Below are 15,982 nucleotides of genomic sequence, written 5' to 3' on the forward strand. Positions count from 1 at the left end.
CTTTCTACCTCAATGGCCATCTAAACAGCCAATTCGGTTTCTCCAAATCCCCTTGTGATTCTTCCTGTATCTAGCACCTTAACCTGCGTGGTAGTACTAAAGTAATTTGAAGCCATCTACAAGATTGATTTAATGACCAAAGTTTTTCTGGATGATAAGACTAACAACTACTGCAGTGTATTTTAGAATTTATATTTCTGTAGCTATCATTGTGTTGTTTGAACTAACAATAACCCTGGCAGATGGGCAGGACACAAACCTCTATTTCCAGATGAAAAAATGAAGACTTAGAAAAGTTGTTCAACTTAAACAAGGTAGTAAGTGATATTCAGGATCAAGAACCTAGATTTATTTCTAGTCTACTGCTTTTTCTATTTCACTGTACATTAGTTATATCTCAAAAACTATAACTTGACATGACTTAGCTTTATCTACAACATGCCTAGGAAGACTCTGTACTCAAGTCTACTATTCTGTTAAGTCTTTTTTGAAGAGGCAGAGGGTGGCTTGGATAAAAAAAAAAAATCAAGCTGCACAAATTTTTTTTTTTTTGAAGAGGCAGAGGGTGGCTTGGATAAAAAAGAAAAAATCAAGCTGCACAAATTTGTTGATAACTGATAAGAGAACAAAAGAATTACCAGACTTCAAATCTTACATTTTTCATAAGAAAACACTAAGAATCTCAAATGTGTGAATATTACAAGATAAGCTGAACCTCCTGTTGCAAAATTTAGGAAAACTAAGCAATGTGCCGATTAAACTGAAATGGAATGAAAGGTGAGCAATGAGCATCCTTTGAGACAAGACAGATGAACCTACTCTATTCATCTATGTGGCAAGACATCCAGGATGCTGATTCACAATAGGACACTGCAGAAAAGGACATATAACACTTAAGGCTGATCATATCTTCTTTGTGTTACAGAACAGATCTTAGTCATGAGACCCCTCTCCCCTTTTTAATCACATATTTTATAATGCCTCCTTTACTATATAATTCAGAAATGGTATAACTTCCCTACACAAAAATGAAAACAAATAACATCCTAACTGACATGTAAATTAGGAATAAGAAGAAAGTTAATTAAAAAAAAACATGCATTTCCACATATAAATGCTTGGGAACACATGACATAATGAAGCACTCAGATACAGGTATCAACGTATGATGAATAAGTTTGGATTTAAAAATATCAGAAAGCACTTTGGGCAAGAATAGAAAAATAACAGAGCAGAGGTACAGGCCAGCACTAGAATAGAAACAGTATTAAGACAATAATGAACATAGGAAAATAATCTTAAGTTGAAATAACGATAGCAAGTAAATAACCAAGTAGAGGAAATGAGGAAGTCTAAACATTATCACAAATCAAGCTGCTGCTGCTGCTGCTGCTAAGTCGCTTCAGTTGTGTCCGACTCAGTGCGACCCCATAGACGGCAGCCGACCAGGCTCCGCCGTCCCTGGGATTCTCCAGGCAAGAACACTGGAGTGGGTTGCCATTTCCTTCTCCAATGTGTGAAAGTGAAAAGTGAAAGTGGAGTCGCTCAGTCATGTCTGACTAGTAGCGACCCCATGGACTGCAGCCTACCAGGCTCCTCTCTCCATGCGATTTTCTAGGCAAGAGTACTGGAGTGGCTTGCCATTGCCTTCTCCGACAAATCAAGCTAGGTCTTATTTATTTGTGTGATGTCAAAATAATCCCCTAGAGAATGTCCCAGGATAGGGTAGCAAGAAAATATCACCAAAAACTTATCCTTCTCACTTGAAATCCCATTGAGACATACAACCTGTGCCTAGTCTGTAAAGAAAACTTGGAGACGATATACTTTGAATGGTATGACAAGGAAAAGAATATGGATTAGACACAAAAACAAATTAATGAAAATACTGAGATGATGTGATAACGTGGTTGTGTAACAGACTGGGAATAGTTTTAGGATGAAAGTGACTCAAACAAGGGCAATATAAAATACTATTAAAGTAGTTATATTAAAGAAATTGAATGAGATTCCTGCATTACATGTGCTGCCATTAACCTAAAGTCTGAACAGGATTCTCAAGTCTGTTTCATATTTTCAATCAGTTTCATTGCTTTTGCAGTTATAACACTATTGCACCGAAATCCTTTTCAACTAACTATGCCAGCTGAAAATGCTATAATGCTTACAGCACAGAATGTACAAAGTGAACAAATTACTCAATTTTGAGATATCTTTATTTCACTTAAGTTCCCTCTTCATTCCAACTGTGGTAGGCAGAGTAGTAAAGATGATTCCCTTAAGATTCCTGTTCCCAAGTTGTCCAATCAAACAATAAACAAGGTACCACAGGGTAGGAATTTTGCAAATGTAATTAGAAGTCTGAAGTCAATGGACTTTAAGGTACAGAGATTATATGGATAGGCCTGAGCCAACCGGGCCAGTCTTTTAAAAACCGTTTTCTCCGGCTGGTGGTAGAAGAGAAGTCAAAGATATTCAAGGAACAAGATATTCATATGCCATTTCTGGCTTAGAAGCCAGAGGAGGCCATGTGCAGGGACTGGAGAGCCTCTAGGAGAAAGGTGTGACCTCCAGCTGACAGCCAGCAAAGAAATGGGACCTCAGACCCACAACCACAGGTAAGTGTATTCTGTCAACAAGCTGAATAAGCTAAGAAGCAGATTCTTCCCCGGGGGCCCCAGAGAGAAGCCAATCCGGTCTTGATTCCAGTCTTATGAGACTCTGAGCAGAAAGCCCAGCCAAGCCCAGTTTCTTACAGAACTGTGAGCTAACAAGTAAGTGTGGTTTTAAGCTGCTAAGGTTGTGTTGTTTTGTCATGCAGCAAGAGAAAACTCAAGACAACAGACTTCTAGCTTAGTAAGCTTTTTATTAATTTCTCATGATTTTTTTAGTACGGATATGTACTACAAAACTATCAATTTATATTTGGAGAGGGGTTAGCCAATAGTATATACAAAAGTCAGTGGGGATACAGGCCTCCATTGCTCTGCACAGTCTCAGACATTGCAAGACATCTACTTATAGCACCCTCACTCACTGAGGCAATCAAAATACCTACCCTGACAAGTTTCTAAATTGCGCTTTAGAGGGACCATACTGCTCTTGTTGAGATAATCACTAGACTAAAATAAGCATTCCTCATCAGAAAAAAACTAGAAGACTTTCCATATCCAAAATGTCCCATGAAGATATGTCATAGCACTAATGACCCAATGACAATCGCTTGGAGTGTTCACGTGGTTGAATGTTGCCCAATGTGTCTGCCTCCAATGTCCGTGTCTCCGGGTGACCCCCACCCCCACCTCAAGACCAGTAGACTGAGGCACAGATGGAACTGGTAGAACTTGCACACAGGCAGCCAGGCTCCAGAGCGGGTGCTCTCAACCACTTATTATTGATTTTGAGATCTGTGCCTTACAAACCATGAATATTCAGAGGACTTGGACCAGTACATTTGGTTTGTCCCTGTGTCTGAAATAGAGATAACCAGAAGTGCAGATTCAGACTCATTCATGAGCAGTTGCTAAGGGTTAGCTGGATGGTCAGGGACTTGGAAGGAACAGGACTGGAAGATAGTGACAAGAAGAGATGGAGCAAAAGTATGTGGATGGGTCTCTTAGAATGGGCATAGAATTGGACAATATTTATCTCACATCAAAGTGGAGTGAAAGTCGCTCAGTTGTGTCCAACTCTTTGCGACCCCATGGACTATACAGTCCATGGAATTCTCTAGGCAAGAATACTGGAGTTGGTAGTCTTTCCTTTCTCCAGAGAATCTTTCCAACCCAGAATCGAACCCAGGTTTCCTGCATTGCAGGCGGATTCTTTACCAGCTGAGCCACAAGGGAAGCCCAAGAATACTGGAATGGGTAGCCTATCCCTTCTCCAGCGGATCTTCCCGACCCAGGAATCGAACCAGGGTCTCCTGCACTGTAGGTGAATTCTTTACCAACTGAGCTGTCAGGGAAGCCTATCTCACATGAATGCTCACCAAACTGCATCCACTGTAAAGGAGACTCTTAATAAGAGTGAACAAAATGATATACACTATTAATATCAATTAGCCTCTTTTCCTAGCCACCCCAGTGTTTCCTCAATAAGCTCATGAAAAAATTGGCCATGGCAGCAAGAATGGAGGCTATGCATGGGCTCAGCAACATGAACTTCCTCTTAGCAAGGCAGGTTAACCCTACTGCTGAGTGCCTAATCTGCTAACAGCAGAGATCAACATTAAATGCCCTATAAAATACCATTTCCCGGGGGATAGCATACACCCTGATGGTAGCTTGATTACATTGGACTTCTTCCATCAAGGAGGGAGCAGGTATTTGTACTTATTGGAATAAACACATATTCTAGATATGGATTTGCCTGCTTTGACCACAATGGCTCTGCCAGCCTTACCATCTATAAATTCACAGAGTGCCTTATCCACTGTCATGGCATTCTAACAGTATTGTGTCTGGTCAAAGAACACACTTCACAGCAAAAGAAATCCATACATCAATGGGCTCAGGCCCACTGAATTATCTGATCTTACCACACACCACATCACCCAGAAATGCCTGGCTTAGCTGAAAGGAAGAATGCTTTACTGAAGACTAAGTTATAATGCCAATTGGGGAACCTTACCTTGAAAGAATGGGGTTCTGCCTTACAGGATGCCACCTACACTTTGACTCACAGATGCTATATTCCTCATAACCAGATTACAAAGGTCCAAGAATCAAGAGGAGGAAGTAGGAGTGGCTACTCTCACTATTACACCCATTAATTCACCTGAAGAATTTTTGCTTTCCATTCTGGCAATATTGAGCTCTATTGGTTTAAAAGATCTTAGTCTCCACAAGGTTACTGGCTGCACCAGGTGTCACAACGATGGTTCTACTGAACTGGAAGATTTGACTGACCCCTGGCCATTTTGGGCTCATTTTTTATGCTATTGAACCAACAGGCAAACAACAGGGTTTACTGATGGATGGAGTGGTTGATCCTGATTGATATCACGTTGCCATAGGCAATGGAGGCAAAGTGGACTATGTACAGAAGCCAGATATGAGGCACCTGTTAGCATTTCCAATAGTAAAGGTTAATGGAAAACTTACAGAACCAAAAAGAGGTAGAATGACTAAGGACTCGGACTCCTTAGGAATGAAGGTTTGGGTCATTCCATTCTTATTGCTGTAGTAGTACTGTTAGTTGCTCAACCGTGTTCGACTCTTTGAGATACCATGAACTGTAGCCCACCAGGCTCCCCTGTCCTACAAGAATACTGGAGTGGACTGCCATTCCCTTCTCCAGAGGATCTTCCCGACCAGGGGTAGAACCTAGATCTCCTGAGTTGCTGGCAGATTCTTTACCATTTGAGCTACAGGGAAGACACAATCTGTACCACGGTCTAAAGCTATGCTGCCAATGCAGTAGTCACTAGAGCTCATCTCAGTTTAAATGAAAAGGAAATAAAACTAGAAAGTCATTTCCTCAGTCTCACCTACCCCATGAACTCAACAGTAGCTAGTGTATCAGACAGATAGCACAGATTTGAAGTATTATCGTTGCAAAAGTTCTTCTGGACAATGCCAGACTAATTAATTTTATTTATTTATACATCAGTTAGAAACCCTTTGATGGGATTCTTTCAAAGTTCTATTATTTTGGTAAGTGTTTTCAAAATGTCTCCATCTATATGAAACTGCATGGTCTCTTATTCAGAGACCTAATGCATTCTCCTGGCTTCATATGAATCTTATTTTTCAAAGTCTAAGGTTCCAAGTTGTTTTACTATTACATCTTAAAATTTTCTCTTTTCTATTAGAAATCACTTCAGTTCAGTTCAGTTAACAGTCACTCAGTTGTGTCCGACTCTTTGCGACCCCATGAGTTACAGCACGCCAGGTCTCCCTGTCCATCACCAACTCCCGGAGTTCACTCAAACTCATGTCCATCGAGTCGGTGATGCCATCCAGCCATCTCATTCTCTGTTGTCCCCTTCTCCTCCTGCCCCCAATCCTTCCCAGCATCAGATTATATTCATTTTAAGTTTAAAAATTTAACAAGCAGGTACTCAGGAAGGAAAGTTTTTTTTTTTTTCCTTGAAAAACAGCTCCTATGTATAACTCCATACACTATCAACAACCTCACTGAGAGGGGCTTTCACTTCCAAATAATTTTCTAGAATTTTTCCTGATTATTTTTGAATTATACATTCCAACCTTTTCTACTTCTGGTAGCCATATATCTTGACAGGTTCGATACTCTCAATCTGTTTTCTAGATATCTTGGTTCTACTACACTATTAGTCTGTTAAGTTCCACTACTTTCCTGCATGCTTTTTCTGTGGTACTGATAATCATTCATGCATTAGCTAGTCCACCAGAGGTCTCTGCTCTGTAATCTATTTTATCTGAGACCATAATCAGGAACTCCTGCCTTTCTTGAATCTTCAGTACATATTACATACTTTTCTGCATTGCACCCTCCTTTCTGTCCTGAACTGCAACCACTGATATTTTCAGTTCTGTTTATTAAAAAAAAAAAAATCAGCACACTCTTTTTTACAGCCATTACCTGTTTTCTCTGAATACCATATCAATTTGCTTCTATTTGCTTGAGTTGTTGGAGAAGGCAATGGCAACCCACTCTAGTACTCTTGCCTGGAAAATCCTATGGATGGAGGAGCCTGATAGGCTGCAGTCCACGGGGTTTCGAAGAGACATGACTGAGCAACTTCACTTTCACTTTTCACTTTCATGCATTGGAGAAGGAAATGGCAACCCACTCCAGTGTTCTTACCTGGAGAATCCCAGGGATGGGGGAGCCTGGTGGGCTGCCGTCTATGGGGTCGCACAGAGTCGGACACGACTGAAGTGACTTAGCAGCAGCAGCAGCTTAAGTTGTTAAGCAGTGAGGCCTGTGTGGGTGGACTCCTATTTCCCACAGTCTCCCTCTTTCCTTCTGATGTTGTGACACTTACTAATCATACCCAAGTTCTATTCCCCTCTGGTTTTCTCAGTTTCTGAAGCTGGTTTGTCTGGTTTCTTGTCATTCCTGTCTGTGTCAGGTAGCTCCACTATGACTTGTTCTGCTTGGTCTTCAGAAGACTCAGAGGTCTGGTTTCTCAGAACAAGGGCTCAGAAAAAAGGTAGTCTAAAATGTGCACGTAGCCTGTGTTTCAGAAGTTCCTTTAAAAAATCATTATTGAGAAATCAGCATGTTTCCTCAAAGAAGAAAAACATTACAGGTGATGGTTATGTCCCCAGATGAGTTCAGAAGAGCAAACTTAACAGATAATGTGCCTAAAATGTATGACTGTATTAGTAACATCACAGAACCCAATCACCTAATATTTCTGTGGGAAAAAAAAAATCACTCAGTAGTTGAGGCAAAAAGACAAAAACGCAGCAGGGAGACAAGATCGGAGCCCTCTTCCTAAGGATACTATAAGTTCCTAAGAAGTTTCTGTATTTTAGAGAAATATCCAAATCAGTTTCCTGTTTCATCAAAGGATCTGAGGAGAGCTATGAGGCGAGGTATACGAGTCAGAGCAGAATACAGAGATGGGACTCAGAAAACAACAAAAGCTGTCTCCTTTCCCTCTCCAGAACCAATCAACCATTTCAGACCCAAACCTAAAGCAACTCAAGAAAAAAGATAACAAATGACACCTTTTTTCTTTCTTTCTTTTTTTGGTAGATAGGAGGGTTCCAAGCATTAGAGGGATCTGGAAGAGAATAAGAAGGAAAAGGGGTGCCTGTGGTCCATTAGACAATCTAAGATGGACAGTGGCTGGTAAATGATGTATGTAGCGATGGACATGTGCTGAAGATGGTCTATTTAGCAAAAACAATGAATGTCTCTGCAGAGCATTCCTTAACTTATTGAAATCGTCACTGTTAAATCACAGAGGCACATCCAATTACAAGTACCTGAAAGTGTCTTTGCGGTAATTACAGTCTTACATTAACTAAGTATATTTAGAAATCCAAATTCTTTTAGAAATAAGTTTAAAGTGCCATAATGTACGATCAATGTACCAATTTCTAATCTTTAACCCAATACTCAACAGGACAGATAGAGTCCTTTCTTATCCAGGACTATCATGGACACCTCAAAAAAGAATAAAGTAAAAAGAAAATTTATCCATAGGTCATTATAGATGAATGGTATTTTAAAAAACTGAGATATAATTCACATATCACAAAATTCACTTAAAGTATGCAATTCAGTGATTTTCACTTATGTTTCTAACGTTGTACAACCATACCACCATTTAATTCAAGAACATTTTCATCACCTTGAAAAGAAATCCTGTACCCATAAGCAGTCACAGCCCTTGGCAACCATTAATCCACTTTCTCTCTCTGAATTTGCCTATTCTGGATAGCTCATATAAATGGAATCAAACACATAGCTTTTTATTTCCAGCTTCTTTCACAAAGCATGTTTTCAAGATTCATCCATGTTGTAACAAGTACCAGTAATTCATTCACTTTATGGTATGAAGATACCATCTTTTATTTATCTATGAATGGCATTTAAAAAATATACTTTTGTTACCTATGTCAATTAGCTCCCAGGATTACTCCAGATTCAACTCAAGACACAATGTATTTATTCACACACTAATCTCTTGGCCCACAAAGTTATCAGCATTTTACTTTCTATCAATTTATAAATCATCTCATATCTTATTATCTTCACTGTACTGTGTCTCATGACTTTGGTACATACTTTCTTGGGCTTGCTGCCTAAAACCACCTTTCTAGAGATTGTCCTTTCCCTCCAACTTCTATATGGTTAATGTGACCCCGCTCTTGTCTATAGGTGACTGGACTAGAAATAAGTCCCTAATTTAAGCTAGACAATTAGGCTCTTCACTGCTGCTGCTGCTGCTAAGTCACTTCAGTCGTGTCTGACTCTGTGTGACCCCATAGACGGAAGCCCACTGGGCTCCCCCTTCCCTGGGATTCTCCAGGCAAGAACACTGGAGTGGGTTGCCATTTCCTTCTCCAATGTGTGAAAGTGAAGTCACTCAGTCATGTCCGACCCTTAGCGACCCCATGGACTGCAGCCTACCAGGCGCCTCTATCCATGGGATTTTCTAGGCAAGAGTGTTGGAGTGGCTTGCCATTGCCTTCTCCTAGGCTCTTCACTAGGAATATGGAAATGGAAATAAGGTTGCTTTTAATTAGCTGCTCTTTTGATTGCAGAAACTACAATCTCAGGAGTTTTCTGTTACCATGGTCTGCCACACAGACTAAGGAAAAAGAAAACAAAACAGTCTGCAAGAAGAGAAGAATCAGAGAAAGAGAGAGAACACAGTAAAGAGTCACAGCAAGAACTCTCGGGTTCCCAGTGGTGCTCCAGTCCCTGACTCCAGGCCATTCCTAGCTCCCAGGTACAGCCCCACCATTGGGTTCCATGGGACACACTATACATGTATAACAAATTCCCCTTACAGATGAATTCAGTTAAGGAGGTTTCTATAATCTCTAGCCAAGAGTCCTAACATAATCATCTACTCAATAAAATTTTAATGTCTTTATCAGCAAGGGTTCAGTCTCCATGGTACCCATTACAGTGACTCAAGCACATACTTATTTAACTATCACCTGTGGAATATTCTGGAAAATTATAAAAATTACTCAAGACATTCTTGTATGAGTACGTGGGAAAAAAACTAGGATTTTTATTTTATTAAAAAGCTACATTATTGTTTTACAAATTCAATATATCTTATACATATTTTGCAAAACTTCATTTAATTCCCTCAGAAAGTCTTTCTGTATTACATTACGACGTGTCCATTTACACATGCTTAGTAAATGTTTTTAAATTTTTTAAAAAGCAAAGTGTTATATTTTCCTGAGAAGATTTGAAGTTTGAGAACAAGTAAAGTCTATTTCCTCTGAAAGCAACCTCTCGTAGAACCCACTAAGGACTAATAATACAGATTTTTATTCAGAATATTCTTACAGAGGTACAAGTAAGTGGCTGACCTACCTGGACTCATTTTTTCCTCCTATAAACAGGTTTTATTATCAAGCACTAATAATTCACAAAAGGACAACTTATCTGTAATTAAACAATACTGCTGCTGCTAAGTCACCTCAGTCGTGTCTGACTCTGTGCGACCCCTTAGACAGAAGCCCATCAGGCTCCCCTGTCCCCGGGATTCTCCAGGCACGAACACTGGAGTGGGTTGCCATTTCCTTCTCCAATGCATGAAAGTGAAAAGTGAAAGTGAAGTCGCTCAGTCGTGTCCGACTCTTGGCGACCCCATAGACTGCAGCCTACCAGGCTCCTCCGTCCATGGGATTTTCCAGGCAAAAGTACTGGAGTGGGTTGCCACTGCCTTCTACTAAGCACATGTAATTATCATACCATCTAGGTTGGGTAGGCAATAAAACATTCCTTAATGGACAGCTCAGGAAACGCTGTTCTAGCAAGCCTGATCTCTTCTCCCCAGCTGAGGGGTCCCTTCCCACCACTGCCATCTACAAAGCTAATATACTGCACATTCCAGGGAGTCTTCATTCATTTTGCAGAGTACTTTTTCCAAATCAAATCCAGGATTTGTCACCAAATTGGTTTTTACTGGGGATAATAGAGATAAAACCAAAACTCCCAAGTATTTTCTTAAATCCCTGTTAAAAATTCTATAAGGATAAATGGGCTAATCCTTCCAAGGCTAAGATTTGGTTCCTAAGTGGATTTTTGTATCACACTATTTAAGGTCACTACCTTCCCTAAGATATGCTTACATTTTAAAAATTATATCTCTAATATTACCAAGTCTTACAGAGACAGAATCCCCTTTAAATTATTACATTATTCCAATGGGGGTACAACTTCTTACTGTATCAAGCACTGAGGCAGTTTCTAATGGTCATGATTCCAAATTTGCTTCTCTGTAGCTTTAGAGAACTGTGTGGGCCAAAGGTCTGGGACACAAGTTCTACTTATTTACTACTGCCTCTTTCCAAAAAAATTTCAGCCTCCAAGTTTAAAATATGGCCTAAACTATTTGCTAAAATTTCCATCAACTATTAGGGTAGAAAGGAACTTTACAAATCTACTTCCACCTAATTATTCTACAAATGAGATAAAGAGGTGGACAAGAGCTAAATGACACACCCAAATTCACAAAGTAAGTTAGTAAAACTAGCATGCCTGGAATAAGGCACTCAAGCTCTGGCTGTAGGCTCTTTACATCATACTATCCACCTTAAATGGATAAGGAAGGACAGTATTGAAATCTCCCTGCTTTCTGAGACGAAAACAAAAACTGTTAACTTTCTGCTTTCAAAAATTAGGGGAGAGGTGGAAGTAACACATTTTATTTCATAAACATAAATGGTCTTTTCTTAAATATCCTTCCAAACATCATGACGGGCTTGGCCTAGAGGCTAAGTGAAATGAAACTGAATACCAGATCTTCTCTGCAACCTGAAAAATTTTCACCATAATGAACTATGGCAGCTATTGTGTGTGCCCAAAGCTATCTCATCTTCCTTTTTCCATTAACAAAGTCTACAGTTTCTTGGCCAGAAGGATGTGCCCTAGATCTGACTAATCAAGTATCTCATATCACTGGCAAGAGTAATTGTTGTTCTAAGTAAGGCCAACCAGATGCTAAGAAAAATAAGCTCTGTCCCACCATGTGGAGAAGGCAATCTACAGTAGGAGAGCCTAAGACCAATATTCAAAGAGAAACAGAGAAGCAGAGATGAGAGATGGAAAGAGTCTGGCAACATCAAATCCTTGGTTTTCATTCTTGAGCTGGTTCCTTTGGTTTTGTAAGTTAACCCTATATCTTTACCAACTATGGAAGCCAATAAATTTCCTTTTGCTTAAAATAATTTGAATTGGGCTTCTGTCACTTGCCACTCAAAACTCCTAACATACTTAACCCAGAAGACAGGAATGGGTATATACATTATCCTTAATACAGAGAAATTAATAAACTATTGTTTAAAAAAATTTTGGAAGCTTCTAGACAGTCTCACTATTTCTTATATCTATCACTCCTGACATCCGACACTCACCAACTTCACTGTGCCCATTATATGCCAGGCCCCGAGAGTATCCGAGTTTGCTAGCAGTTCCCTAGAATGTTCCTGGAACTTTTTAAATCCTAATATAAGTTTGTTTAATTTGATTTCCAATAAAAGTTGAATGTAAAACACATTCCAGGTAATGCAAATTAAATGAGATCTACTTTACCTGGTCAAAAAGATAAACCAGACATCAACATTATACATAGCATACTATGAGGCAAGTTTTTAACATTTAAAGCAAATCCAACAAAAACATGGCTACTTCAATATAATTTAGTAGCTTGTTTTTAATTTTACAATAGAAATTAACAACAACAAATCTCAGGACCCACCTCCAATAAGGCTCCAGTTTGGAAGAATTTCAAAGGCTTTTCAATGGAATAATAAAGGCTATGATAGCTACCCTTAGCCAGGTATGCTCTGACCAGACCAACTGCTATAACGAGCCACCTAAGAGCAATCAGAAAAAAAAAAAAAAGGTTAAGTAGAATTATAATAGAAAGACATGGCAATGACAGATACTGCCAAAGGTGACCTCAAGAATCTGTCCTGGATTTATGGATTATCACCCTCAAATGCCAAGCTGTATGTAATGCACAGAAATGCTGCACCATCAGCAACATCCTACCAAGAGTCCTTTTTGTAAAAGCACAGTGGCACCTCACCCATCTGGAGTTCGGCTTTTTGGCAACCTTGCCTATTGAGAACAAGGCCAAAAGGAAGGGAATAAGCTAAATTGGTCCTTGAGCGGCTAAATTAGGTGCCAGAAAGTACAAGACAAAAGAAACTATTACAGGAAAATTTAATGCCCTGTGCAGTTAAAGGGTCTATAATAATAATAGGGTGAAGATAAGATGTTTTAAACTATTTATGTAAGTATCTTACTGGCACCTTAAAAGCTGTTCTTTTAAAAGACTGCAAATGACATGAATAAATAGCTTTCCTTTTTTTTTTCAAAGACTAAAAGGCTTTTAAGCTGAGAGGCCCAAAATCAATTCAGTAAAGAAAGTCAGATCAATACAAAATGCAAAACAGGGAAGCATTTAGGCATATGGCTCTGAACACATTTTTGTTCTATTGTCCTCCAAAATAAATTTCTCAGATCTTGTAGCTTTTTATTTGTTAAGTTCCATACTGAAATGTTGTATACCTCTATTAAAATATGTCTCCTTGAAGGTGCTAACAGATTTATGTGTACAATCTTAACCAGGCAATGGGGAATGTGGTCTGTTATTTCTAGAAACTATCACACAAAGACATCAAACAAGAGTCTGGAAAAAAAAAAGAATTCCTTAATCGTGTTACTGGTTCAGCACTGGTGGTGGTGGTTTAGTTGCTAAGTCGTGTCCGACTCTCGCAATCCCATGGACTGCAGCCTGCCAGGCTCCTCTGTCCATGGGATTCTCCAGGCAAGAATACTGGGGTGGGTAGCCATTTCCTGCTCCAGAGGATCTTCTGGACCCAGGAATCGAACCCGAGTCTCCTGCATTGCAGGTAGATTCTTTACCGATTAGTGGCCTAGAAAAAAGCTTACTTTACTCTCACATCCCCAACTTGTCTTCCTGGTTTAAGATACCATTTCTTACCCTCCACCTATTCTCTATGTTAATGGTTTAAAAATACTTTTTTCACCTTCCTCAATGTAGCTTAAAAATCTATCTTCAGTACAATGCCCTTACTAAGATGACAAGAATTTTTATATATAAACACACACATAACACTCCTGAATATTCTTTTTAAAATCACTGTGACCATTTATGTGATAAAGTAAGCTTGCATGCAATATTTCTTCATTAGTCTTTGAGTCAAGAGACATGGGTTCTAGACCCAGAACTACTACAAACATGTTCTGTAACTTCAAACAAGATAAGCAAGTCACAACTTCTCTGAGCCTAGGTTTCAATATTATTTCTAACAATAGTCATAAATCCCCTATGATCTTCTCAAGATATGTTTTGTGCATGTGTGTGTGTGTGAAAAAGCAAGGTGCTGAAATGCTAATAGATTAGAATTTGTATTTTTAAAAAGGGGTGGGGTATGATTAAACAATTTGCTAGTATCAGTATATTAAAGATACACAAAATTATCTGCCTTCTAAGGAGGAAACCTGTGTGAAAGGGAGATAGGAGGGTAGATTCTCACTGTATACCCTTGCATATATTTTCAATTTTGCATCTGGCCAATGTATTATCTAGTTTAAAAATCAAACTGCTGCTGCTAAGTCGCTTCAGTCGTGTCCAACTCTGCAACCCCACAGAGGGCAGCCCACCAGGCTTCCCTGTCCCTGGGATTCTCCAGGTGAGAACACTGGAATGGGAAAAATCAAACTAATGTTCATTATACAGTTCTTTCAACTTTTCTGTATGTTTGAAAATTTTCAAAATAAAAAGTTAAGAAAAAAAATTTTTTACAAATGAATACAATTTAAAAATCTATATATTCGTCTGATCCCGTGATCAAAAATCAGGAGATCAAAGAATTGGAGAAACTTGGAGAGCGCCTAGCTCAACTCTAGTTTTTACAGATGAAAAAACGGAGGTCTAGATAAATTAAATGATTTATCCAAGGTCACACAGCTAGTCAGTGTCATAACTAGAACTCAAAACTCGCTGTGACAAGGGATGGACTGAAATAAGAAACAGAGGGGTAAAATCTGTTTCCAGGGTCTATTCCCCTCCTCTCCAGTAACTCTGCCTTTCATCTCTAGAGTCTTCCCCGCTCCAACCCATCCTATAAAATCTAAATTCACCTAAAGCACAGAACTGCTCATGTCACTGGGCAAAAACTTTGAACGCTCTTCCATCACCTTTCACATTAAAGCTCATCGTGGATTTTAAAAACAGCCGCGGAAACAAATGCTCTGCAGCCACAGCTCCCTCCACTCCCTTTAGAGGGAACAGCTCGCCATCCGCGACTTGTCGCCTGGGCTCTCCGCGCTGCAGGATCGCCCGGCACACCGCCCCCCAGACCTGGACGTGTGGCCAGCCCACCTGGCCTCCCGAGGGCCTCCGAACCACCACCTAGGCAGCCTTCCCCGAGCCCCCGTGGAGCCTCGAAACTCCAGCTCCGGGCACACCCGACGCCTGGGAACTTGCTCGGCCCCCGGCCCGGGCGAGAGTCCCGGGTAGGCACAGGGGAGGATCCAGCCTCGGTGGCCCTCAGCGCCCAAGTGCCGGGGCCCGGACTCCCGCCGCCGCGGCTGCGCTGCGCGCGGCGGGCCGCTCCTCCGGCCGCAGAGCCCCGTCCCCGGCCAGGCGCTCCCCCGCCTTCCCGAAGCCCAGCCTCACCCCGCGGTCATCACCACATTGTAGATGACCAGGTATGCCGTGGCCAGGGGCCCCGGGCCCTTTTTCTTCCGCGAGCAGCTGGCTTCGCCGGCCCCGGCACGGCCCCCGCCGCCCCCATTTCCCTTGGATGCTGCAGTCGCCGCCGCTGCCGCCATGTCAAGTGCCGGGAAACCACTCTCCTGGCGCAAGCCCCACCGCCCGGCCTGGGCACTGCGCGAGGGCGGGGGAACGGCCGCGGGAGGGGCGGAGCCGAGGCCGCGGGGCGGAGCCAGGCACAACGCCCACGGCGGCCGCCATCTTGGAGGAGGGCAAAGACGCCACCGGCACCTTCCGCCCCTCCGCGAGCCTCAGTCGCCACCGCCATCTTGGAACGGAGTAATCACCGCCGCTTTTGCCCTCCGGAGAATAACCTCTGGCGCCATCTTGACTAGGTCAATATTGTTTTCGGCTTTGCTGGACAGGCTCACTCTTTCTACCATCTAGATGCATCGTCATCTCTCTGCATGGTTATTCTCTTTTCTATAATTCCCGCCTCCATAATTGATTAAGAAAACGATTCTTTCATTCTCTCTTGTCATCGTGACTGTAAGGTCGGACCTCAGTGGCCATTTTTGGCCTCTCCTCCTCCTCGCCATT

General features: G+C 41.1%; 1 protein-coding gene across 2 annotated transcripts in view; it reads right to left on the bottom strand.

The window, feature by feature from the left end:
• Positions 1-15,560, bottom strand: part of HACD2 (3-hydroxyacyl-CoA dehydratase 2) — a 109,559-nt gene extending 93,999 nt beyond the window's left edge. For both annotated transcript variants that reach the window (XR_008681873.2, XM_055395849.2), the window contains exons 1-2: positions 15,347-15,560; positions 12,392-12,509 (exon numbers count right to left, since the gene is read on the bottom strand). Coding sequence is in view for 1 of the 2 variants with exons in the window: in XM_055395849.2 (XP_055251824.1) it covers positions 12,392-12,509; positions 15,347-15,501 (273 nt within the window). In the remaining variant the exon portion in view is untranslated. The remainder of the gene's footprint in view (positions 1-12,391; positions 12,510-15,346) is intronic.
• Between the last annotated feature and the right edge of the window lie 422 nt (positions 15,561-15,982).

This window comes from Moschus berezovskii, chromosome 1 (assembly GCF_049115385.1).
Source record: "Moschus berezovskii isolate FMDL1 chromosome 1, NW_MosBer_1.0, whole genome shotgun sequence".
Classification (NCBI taxonomy): domain Eukaryota; kingdom Metazoa; phylum Chordata; class Mammalia; order Artiodactyla; family Moschidae; genus Moschus; species Moschus berezovskii.